This window comes from Micrasema longulum, unplaced genomic scaffold, assembly GCF_059751315.1.
Source record: "Micrasema longulum isolate JH-2025_06_02 unplaced genomic scaffold, ASM5975131v1 h1tg001408l, whole genome shotgun sequence".
Classification (NCBI taxonomy): Eukaryota; Metazoa; Arthropoda; class Insecta; order Trichoptera; family Brachycentridae; genus Micrasema; species Micrasema longulum.
Window position 1 is genome coordinate 92,458 of NW_028278594.1, and position 11,548 is coordinate 104,005.

General features: G+C 29.5%; 1 protein-coding gene across 1 annotated transcript in view; it reads right to left on the reverse strand.

Moving 5' to 3' along the window:
• Positions 1–11,548, reverse strand: part of LOC148275512 (E3 ubiquitin-protein ligase RNF19A-like) — a 192,353-nt gene that overhangs the window by 89,129 nt on the left and 91,676 nt on the right. Inside the window, exon 4 of the mRNA XM_088235585.1 lies at positions 2,104–2,243. Within this exon, the coding sequence (XP_088091711.1) occupies positions 2,104–2,243 (140 nt within the window). The remainder of the gene's footprint in view (positions 1–2,103; positions 2,244–11,548) is intronic.

Sequence of the window (11,548 nt, forward strand, 5' to 3'; positions counted from 1 at the left end):
AAAGACAAAGTCCATAAATATAATAAATCTGGGATATACCGATTAAATTGTAATAATTGCGATTCAATCTACATTGGAAAAAACTAAAAAAAACTTTAATATTAGAGTAAAAGAACACTTAAGATCCTTAAATAATAATAATTATTCTGAATTCGCAAATCATCTCATAGAAAATAATCATAACTTCAATAAAGAGACTGGATTAAAAGTACTTCATGTTGAAAATAAAATATTAAAATTAGACAACTTAGAAACCTTAGAAATTAAAAAAGCGATTCATAATAAGAAAAAAATAATTGATAACCAAATAAACAATATTTCTTTTAGTCCTCTCCTGTCTAGCTTCGAAAATATTGATATCAAATTACCACCCTTGCAAGGAAAAAAAGACTTGATTTATTGGGTCCACGTGTAGTATTTAGTGAACATGATAAAAATAAAATAGGAATGAATTAATTAGTTACGTAAACCTTGACGAAAAAGCTTGTTTGCTTTGAAACCAGTCGGTGAAAAAAAAATAGTGGTTAAAAACAAAGCTGTTTTATTTATTTTATTTTAATTTATTCTCATTTAATTTTGAATTCTCTTCTATTCTAAAGATACCAGTCACGAAGATGTCGCGAAAGCGATGAAACCGGTCACTGGATATTCCAAATTTGTGGATTCAAGTATCACTCGTCTTTTATTTGTATAATATATTACGCTACTTATGTGCGGTCAAAATACCGCAGTCCTTTAAAATCAATTATTCAGGGGGCAGTTTATTATTTATTCATAAAAAGATACATTAATTACAAAAAATTATAATAATAACGTGTCCCCAACTCTTAGAGCCCTGTGCTGAGTTGGGATACAACAGAATGGAAAGTGGAAGCGTGAATATTACTTAAGAATACTAAAAATAAAAATTAATATGTTTACATCAATTTTAATAACCATCTGGACATCACGCATTAAGTCAAAATTACTATCCTACTTTAGAGATATTTGAGGTTAAAGGTTTGTTAATTTTATAATATAAGGAGAAAAAAAAAACAATTAATTTTATAATATAAGAAATCAAACGCTGATTTGAGTCTACTAAACAGTTTATTTTATTTTTAAAATATAAAGACAAAAAAATCGTGACAATTGTTTTGCCTTGTTAGGGCATTTTCAAACGAATGTGAAGATTAGATGGATTGAATGTCCTAATATAGTTATATAATTCGAGGTACGTAAAAAATAAAAATAATCTAATGAACTATAGCATGTACATTATTCATAATTGTGGGAAAAACCAATAGTTAAGGGCAAGGCTAAGTGTTAAATACGTAATGGGGAATTTAGGTATTTATATTTGAATTTCGGAAAAAATTATAACAAAGTAAGTATTTATTGACACACATGTATGTATTGTGAGATAATTAATGAAGCTTTATAGTTTTATATCTTAAGATAATTGTTGTGGAAATTATATCAATAATATTATGATAGATTGGTGTTCTTTTTAATTTTAGTACATGATTGAAATATTATGAAGAAATTTATATAAACATGTATTTTTATACCATACTTATATTTTTAAGAATTTCTAAAAATATAAATGCAATTGTAAAATTATTCATATATTAATAACGCATCATGCAAGCGTGTACATAAAGGTACATAGTGAAAAATAACAGTTTATTTAAATATGATTAATAGAGGTGAAGATATTAGATTGGTTTGTTCACTTATTATTTTAAAATTAGGGTTGTTTAGATATTTATTAATTTCCAATTATTCGAGAATATTAATTTTACGCCCGTGGTTTTCACAACGTGTAATGGAATTGGTGTATTTGAGATATGAATTTTATGATTATTTTCAATGAAGTGATTGGCAAATTGAGAATCTTGTTTTTTATTTTCAAATGATCTTATGTGTTCTGAATATCTAGTTAAGAAAGAGCGCCAAGTTTGCCCCACGAAAACTGCATAACATTAATTAATTTTATAGCTAAACGCTATAAAGCTAATTATGAAAAATGCTACATTGATCTATCAACTACAACAAAAAAAAAGTTTTTATAAAAGAAAAATAACAACCTTAATTTCGCCGTTATTACATAAAATAATTTACCTCTTCTTCTTCGGATAAGGCTCCCTCCGCTCCGTCGCCCCCGCCTTTCAGGAGAATAGTCCGTACAAGGGGGCCGGTGGGCGGCGGCGCGGCGGCGGGCGCGGAGGCAGCGGAGCGCTTCGGGGGGCGCCCCTCAACAACTGAAAGATAAAAATAATTCGTTAAATAAATACATAAAAAAAATTGTTTGCATTTGGTATTTATTTTTATTAAATATTTCACTATATTTATTAAAATAAAATAATCCCACATAGGCATGGCCTGTGAGTGGGAATACTAAATCTAGAATACATTATAAAATCCATGGTGTAGATGTAGATATACAAATATAAAAAATAGAGATATATAAAATAAAAATGAAAAGTTCAATTCGGGCTTTAAAAAAAAAAGTATGAGTAAGATGAAAATAAAAAATAGATGTAGAGTAAAAAATAATCAAGTAGATAATTAAATTAAGAAAAACTACGAAAGCATATTGATTTCTAGTTCAATTGGGATTTTACTGGGACTTAGGATTTAGAATTTGTAGTATATTTATTATTTACTTTTAAATCTGGAAGTAGGGCACACATGGGCATATTTTTTTGTGTGCTCTATTATAAAAATAAAATTGTATTTAATTTAAAAAGTATATTTAAATTAAAACGGGGAAGCAGGCAGTTTAGGCAGTTAGGTACTTTAAATATTTTAAAAATTAAGTGGATATATTGTAAATAGTAAATAAATTGATTTCTAGTTTTACTGGTAATGTCATATGATTTAGATATTTGTAGTATATTAATGATTTATTTTTAAATCTGGAAATAGGGCACATATAAACATATTGTTGTCTGTGCTCTAGTAATAATACTGTATATACGCGTAACTCATTTATAAATAATTGTATATCGTGGCCATACAAGAGAAATCGACCAAGTGACCAAATCAATAATGTTCAGGGGAGCCATTTTAGTGTTTTTCTAGAGTTCAATTGCTTCTCGAAGATTACATTTTTCAAGTAGGTGGTTGGTAATTTTACATTATATGAACGGTACTTTCAACTTTAATGTAAAGTATAAACATATTCAAAAAACATTATCCCTTTTATATAAAAAAATAAATTGAAAAAATTAGTCAACTGTACCAGTAAAATTTGTCATGAAATTTGTCAGATAATAATTTTTGTTTCGTTCATTGAGGGAGGTAGTATTGTAAATTATGTATGTTTTCGGGATTTTTTATTTCAATAATCCATTTTTTAATATTTATGAAGGTTAAATAAACACAGAAATACAAAATAAATTTTGATTTATTTGAATGTGTTTTGAAGAACAAATAATTAAGAAGTGTTACGTAATAATCTAAAGAATAAATTTTATTAATGAACTTTTCATAAAAAAACAACCGTATTTGTCAAATATAAAACGTATACTAACTTACTAACTACTAATTTCTAACTCTAACTAACTATTCACTGGTGACATCACCTACAAGTAAAATTGACTAACTGTTACTTAGTCATTTCTTTGAATTAAATTTACTAATAAAAGTGACTATGTGTGTTAGTAAGTTTTACTTGTCAAAAATCTGTGAGCTTCTATCGAATAGTCTCATATTTTACAAATTAAATTATTTTTAGAGTGTCGGATCCACTTGGCATTTTTACCAGTCAAGCATAATGCTTTTACGATGTCAAAAAGTCAATAATCTCAATTTCCTCATTTTGCAAATTGTCACTTTTACTTGTATGACCACGATATGTATTACGTCTTAACCTTATGTTTGAAAAACTATCAAAAAGGAAAAATGTTTTATTTAAGTAAAACCTTAAAAAATACATTACTTACTGCCTTAGAGCGGGAAAGCTATCCCTAGTTGGGCAGTTTAGATGACTCACCAGCAAAAACAAAAAAATATGTATGTATACTTTTCCTACTCAATTAACCTATTGTACAAATAATTAAATGTAAATTGCTGTAATAAATATGTAAGTATGTAATAAGTAAACAAAAAATAAATTAAATTAAAAGTTTATCGGGAAAATAAATCATTGACATTACATACAATACGGCGCCCTTCAGATGATTTTAACAAAAATGGCGCTATATAAATTATCCAACTATGTACATAACGTTGTGTTAACAACGTATTGTATGGTTAATATATTTTTTTATATTTTTTTTATTTGAAAATTTATTTATAAACCCTTACGGATTATAACATTCATTTTACATAAAATAATATAAATATTTTTCATTTATACTCTGTTGTTCAAAATAATATTTTTTACATCTTTTGTAAAGTTTGTCTGAGTCTTTTGTTTAGTTTTGTCTGGTAGTTTATTGTATAATTTCAGTCCCTGGTTCATTAGTCTTGATTGTCCTTGTCTTGTTTTAGAAAGTTGTATATGGTATTTGTCTGATATTCTCGTATTATGTCCATGTTGACAACAATTTTTTACTAGATTTAGTTCTTTGTCTACAATTACATTAGTGGCTAATTTATGGATAAATTTTAATGATTCTAGTTGAAAGAGTTCAGTTATATTTAATTGCTTAGTTTGTTTAAAAAGTTCTCTAGTTGCAGTTAAATAGGGAAGGTCATATACTAACTTTAATATTTTATTTTGTTGTCTTTGTAGTCTGTTTATGTCATTTTGATATCCTGCTCCCCATAATAGTTGCAACAGAGGTTGTTTTGGAGACAATTGGAGAAGGTAATATAGAAGTCTAGCGATCTACAGAGCTTATGACATGTCATTGGCTGGTTTAAGTGGCCACTTTACACACTGTGTAACATTCACCATTTTGCCCATATTTGAACATCTATATTCCTAAAAATCTTTCATCTGTTGATTTTCGCGAAGTAAAATAGCTGAAACCAGCCAATGACAGGTCATAAGTGTCTAGACTTCTATATTACCTTCTCTAAAATGTTCTTCATCTCTGTTGTAATATGTTAATATTAACAGCTCCCCGGGGAGTTAAATCCAGTCCTTGTCAACGAAAATTCAGACAAACTCAAAATATTGTATTGTATGGTGTTAACCATTTAATTATTTAATCATATCGATCTATTTCGGGTTAACCGGCCGGAATTTTTTTTCAAAATATACACAAAAAAAATGAACCTACATTTCAGAAAATAATTTGCATTTAAAATTCAATTGTATTTATGGACTCAACACTCTGAGCTCATAGGATACGTTCTTTATGAAAATAAATAAATAAATAAATGTATACATTATTCGTGAACATACCAAATCAACAAGAGAGCTTATCCGCTATTGGTTGCCTGCCCTTCAAACTTCAAATAAAAATAATACTGATAAAGACAAAGTAACTGTTAATGGGTTTTCGTGTTTTCATTAACTCTTGTGTGGCTGTGGTGTCACACTAGTCGACATAGGACACAGGACTTGATATATCTCTCTTGTTTTTTAAAATGATGAATTCGTATTTTTTGTAATCTTCAAATGGACGATTTCACACCGGATTTGGAAAGTGAATTTTGTACAACTATGCTGGATGTTAATACCAAAAAATATTTATCCTCGCTACGCGAAAAAAGAGTGTCCGCTAATTCAGCAACACATATGTATAAGAAAGAGCACGAAGATAGAACTCATAACAAGGAAGACAGAAACGCTGTTCTATGGCAGGTGTAAGTGTGAAAGAAACAAAAACAAAAGAAAAGTAAAGTGTAAAATAGATTCAGATTTCAGCCGGTTGATAACAGTGTTGGGAAACGCACGCGCGTAATCTGAGCGGCGTATTTATGATTATTAATTTATTTTACTATAACAGGGCTAAATTATATGTTTATTTGCACAAATAATGGAAAAGGGATTATTAAACAGTATGTCTCCATGTTTTTTTTTTTCAAATTTTGAACTTTAAATTATTCCGTCTTTTACTAGTGGTAACACGATGTTACATCACCGCGCGCAAAGGGATTTTTTATCACAGTCTTTTAAGAGTTAAAGATATCATATAAAAAAGATATTTTTTAAACGTATATATACACTGCTGTCATTAGCTAAAAGGCAGTTTTTGTGTCAAAAATCACAAAATGAGTCAAATAGGTTCGAGGCGAGAAATTTTGAACCATTTAATAATACGAGTATTATATAGGAATGAGCAGTAAAAAAAATATTCCAGTTCCAACCACCCGACGGATTTTAACCTGATTTTCACTGTCATGTAATGTGTCTTAAAACAAAGCTACTTGTATTTGTCATTTCTTCGAAAAATAAAAATTAGTACGTCATATTCGTTTTTTACCGAAAATTACTGTAAAATACCGCATTTTACCAAAATCCGGTAAAATTCCCGTAAAATACCGCGGTAACTTTACCGCCTTGCATCTCTAATCCTGACTGGTACGTCTCGAAACCGGTGGACATAGAAAAGTCTGCAAGTGGTTATATACAAATATTTAGTACGAATATCACTATGAAATCATGATTCTGACACTAACTCATTTTTGCATAACACCACCGAAACAACCCATTTATTCTCCGAAACCTTTGTGGTTGTTAATTTCCTGTTTCTCTATCCATCGCCATTTTTTACTCATTTCAGATTAATGAGATCGCTGTAGTTGTTTTAACACGCCTAAAATATTTTTAAAAATTTCATAAGCTTTAGATAAAATTGTTATCAGCAACGCAAGATACTTCATTAGCAAACAAATTTCAAAGTAATTTTGCTTTCGTAACAGTATTTTAAATAAATTAATGTACGTTTCATGCTGTCTTAATTTTACTCTGTTAGGCGTGAAAATTTCATTACACTCGAGAGATCACTGTTCTGAACGGGACTGGGACGGAGCTGTTGTCTAGACTCGGGGGTGGGAGTAAATATCGCGAACTTAACAAGTCTCGCGAGAAGCACGTAAAAGCTAACCACAGAAACAGTTCTACGGTAACCAGTAACCACCAGGGGCGAACCGCGTATAGAAGCGATTATGCGCAGCTTGCCATTATATTTGACTAACGATAATAATGTTTTACTGTAATTTTATTTACAGAAAAACAAATAAATTATTGCTAGTTATTTTAAATCTTTTCAACCGTTCGTATTTTTATCCTAATATAAACATAAATATTAATAAAGCGCACCCAGCGCCTGCGGTGAGCCAAGAATCTAGCCGATTATTTTCATAAAAATAAGTATACTATATTTTTAATGTCTTAAACCCAGTGCGGGTTTTTCCTCTTAGACTAAACTTGCAGATTACACAAACTATTTGAAGATTCTTGATTTGGAAAACAGTATTTCAAACATCATTTCTTAAATGCAATTTTTCTTTGAGATGGTACTTTCGACATAAGACCATTTACTTTCATGAGTCATATTGCAGGACATATAGCGCTGGACGCGACCGTTTTTAGCATTATTAATTTCTGGAACAATTCGGCCAGACTGAATTCTTCTATGTAGGTACAAAAATATAATATTTTTTTAAAGCTTACCTGTAAATAAAACCACCATTCGCCACTGGTAACCACACCGTGTAAGCGACGACTTTATTTGCTCACGGGAATCCGAAGCTTTTACCGCTAAATAAACATGCTAAAATGGAGGCACGTTAACCCAGACAAACATCAACAAAGAATGGTTGACTTTTAACTAACACAACAACTCTTGCCTAAAGATATCGTATCTCTATTGCGTACAACAGTGCCTCGATTATGAACGCTATCTTCATCTGTATATATCGAGACGGTATACTTAAGTTCTGTACTATCTGTATCTTACATCGGTATGTTCTACTAACTTGTCATATTTATTTAATGCACAAAATACACAATTTTACATAGACACAATTATATGTTTTTTTTATGTCCCGACTTGTTAGAACATTCCGTGTTAAGTCGGGACTCTTCGATATATAAATCAAAAATATTTATTTACATATTAAAACAATATACAAGTAATCAAAACAATATGCAAAATAATCAAAACAATATACAAAATAATAATAGAAAAATTTAAATTATAATAGAAAAATATAAATAATAAAAATTTATTAAAAATTTATAAAATTTTTAATTTTTTTAAAAATTTAAAACATTTTTACATGTCACAAAATATAAAAAAATATCGACATATAATCTAAACAAGCCAATGGAATGACCGCAAACAATTAGTCCGCGTTCCTTACGTTATTAACATTTAAAAACGCGTCAAACGCGTCAACAAACTATTGTAAACAATCTACAATACCTAGAATATGCGACCAATATAACAATATATTTACGGAGGCTGATATTTTTTGGGACAATGTATGTAAATTTAGGTAAAAAATTATAGAAATTTTGAGAGAAGCAGACATTTAACTTTATTATCATTATTATAAAAATATTTTTTCATTTCGTTTCTTTTACATTTATTATATTGAACATAATTTAAATTATTGTATTAAGTGTTAACAATTTTTTTTGTGTGTGCATGAGTTTCTTACACTAATATACAAAGGAATTGGCAATATATGTGTACATACTGTTTGTTTACCTAATAAAATAAATAAATAAATAAAATAGTTCTCATTTATATTTTAAACTAGCGGACCCGGCAGACGTTGTCCTGCCCGAACGTTGGCTTGCCTGCAATTAGCTGGTTGAACAAACATTTTTTTCGTAATTAATTACACACGTTATTTATTTTGGATTCTTTTGAGCTATTTATGCATTCGTAATAAGAGTTTGTGTTTCGTTTTATCTCCACATGTGATTGGCTAAGATGCCTCATCGTGCTCAAATCAAAATCGTGCAAAAATCACTACTCTAGTGCAATAATCCATGGAGAAAGTACGGGAATACATGTTGATGAATAAAAGTCAGACCGCTTTTTGCCCCGAGCCTTCTAAAATTATGACACTCAACTCATGACCGACGCAAATTTAGTCATTCTTTAATCGCCATCCAGGTTTTGACGTGACCTTGACATTTAATTCGAAACCAAAAAAAATTAAAAGAAAAATGACTGATTGTGTCGCAAAAGCGTGCAAAAATTGTCCATATAAAAGGAAAAAGACTTTTCATTGATAAGTTTGTACCTAGGTACGTGTTTATGTTTGAATTCCAAAAAAAATAAAAATATTCCTGAACGTTGGCTTGCCTACTTTAAGCTTCAGCAAACGTTTTTTTCGTAAATGAGGACACACGTTTTTTATTTTTGGCATTTTTTGAGCTATTTATTTATTCGAAAAAAGGGTTAGTTTTTCGTTTTATCTCTTCATGAGATTGGCTAAAAGGCATTTTCGTGCACAAATCAAAATCGTGAAAAATCACTACTGAAAAGAAAAATGCCTGATTGTGTAGTAAAAGCGTGCAAAAACTGTCCGGATAAAAGGAAAAAGACTTTTCATTGATAAGTAGGTACCTAGATACTTGTGTATGATTGAATTCCAAAAGTGAAAATTATTCATATTCAAATAATAAATTAAAGTAGGTACTTAGGTACTTATTTATGGTTAAATGCCAAAACATAAAATATATTTTTTTTTCAAATAAAGAATTCTTTTTGCAAATGTCAAACTTTGGACTACTTACCGACAGTGGTGTATTTTGTGAAACAATCCGTTTTTAACTTTAAAATCGTGTTTTTACCCTTGTGGCTGTGGTATCACATATCTAGTCTACATACGATAAAAGACTTAATATATCTCTCTTATTTTTTTAAATGATGAAGTTGTATTTTTTGTAATGTTTAAATTGTCATTTTCACACCAGATTTTGGAGAGTGAAATTTGTGTAAATATGCTGGATATTAAAACAAAAAATACTTATCCTTGCTATGCGAAAAGTGACTGTGACGCCAATACACTCAATAATGTAATAAATCTGTATAAGATAAGAGAGAGTACGAAGATAGAACTCATAGCAAGGAAGAAAAGAGTAGCTCTTCTATGGCCGATGTTTGTGTGAAACAGATAGACACATTCGTTAAAAAAAAATATTTAAAAAAAATGCATACTACAAATAAATCATGATTCTTTTCTTTTCATGGTCATGTCATACCATATTTATATGCTATTAACTTTTTAATAATTAAAAAAGGAATGGCCCACGCTCAGACGCTGAAGTCTTTGTGGGCATTTTTTCCAATTCATGTTATAGCTTAATTTTAGGATGTATGTTTTTAAAGTGTATTTTTGTAAATATATTTCTATGTAAATAATATATGTATGGAAAAATAAACAAATAAAAAAAATAAATAAAAAAAGTCGGCTATTGACAATGATAGGGGACGCACGCATGTGAGATAACCGGTGTATTTATGATTTTGAATTTATTTTGCTATAATAGGGCTACGTAATATTTTTATTTTTATACATTACGGAAACGGAATTATTAAACAGCATGTCTATGTTTTTTTTTCAAATATCCGAACTTCAGAATATTCCGTCTTTTGGTTATGGTAACACGATGTTACATAACCGCGCACCAAGGATTTTTTTACCGAAGCCGTTTGAGAGTTAATAGAACCGCCCCCTCCGTTCTATTGAAAACTGTACAAATACGAAACAATATTATTAGAAATTACTGTGATGTAATCATAGCGTCTGGCACTTTTTTGTTGTAAAAACGATCGTTAATTTGTCAAAGCATACCTTTGTAACTTTACCAATAATATTTTTTTAATAATTACGTATTAATAAATATTTTTTTTAAAACGCCATCGAATTGTTAGTCATTATATAAGCTATTTTAAAATAGTGTTTTACGAGTACTATGAAGCTCTATAAAACAGATAAAGATTCTCCCGATTGAAAATCGATACGAAAACTCAGAATAACATCATTCTGTTGGAAGTCTCTAAGGAGGCTCCGCTCTACTATAACTTGATGACCATTTTCTAGAATGGTCGTTTATGACTGCGCAAAAAATGCAAAGGCCGAGGAATTCATCAGCGATCATAAGTAACGTTTATATCATTGGACAGAGTAGATTCAATTAAATATTTGGGAATTTATATAGATGGGAATTTAAGATGGTCTAATCAAATTGATCATATTAAAAATAAAAAGCAAATATACTATTTTAAAACAATAAGAAATATAATTAGCCTAAAAGAACTTGTAAAAATATACTACGCAATAACTCAATCAGTTTTGGAATATGGGATAATTGGATGGGGATGGGCAAATGACACTCTGATCAAGCAAATAAAAATTGCACAAAAAGCTTTAATAAAAATTATCTTAAGAGTCCCAATCAGAACTAGCTCCCTCGGTATATTTGAAAATCTTAATGCAAAATCTATAAAACAACTTTATGTAAAAGCTTTGTTACTATACGCACGTAAATATTACTCTCTGCCTTCTGTTACAAATACAAGAGTTACTAGATACTCCACCCTGATGCTGCAAAAAAATAAAAAAATAAATACAACCTTCGGTCAAAGAGGATTGGCCTACTACTCGGTTAAAGAGTACAATCTACTTACATTATCCATAA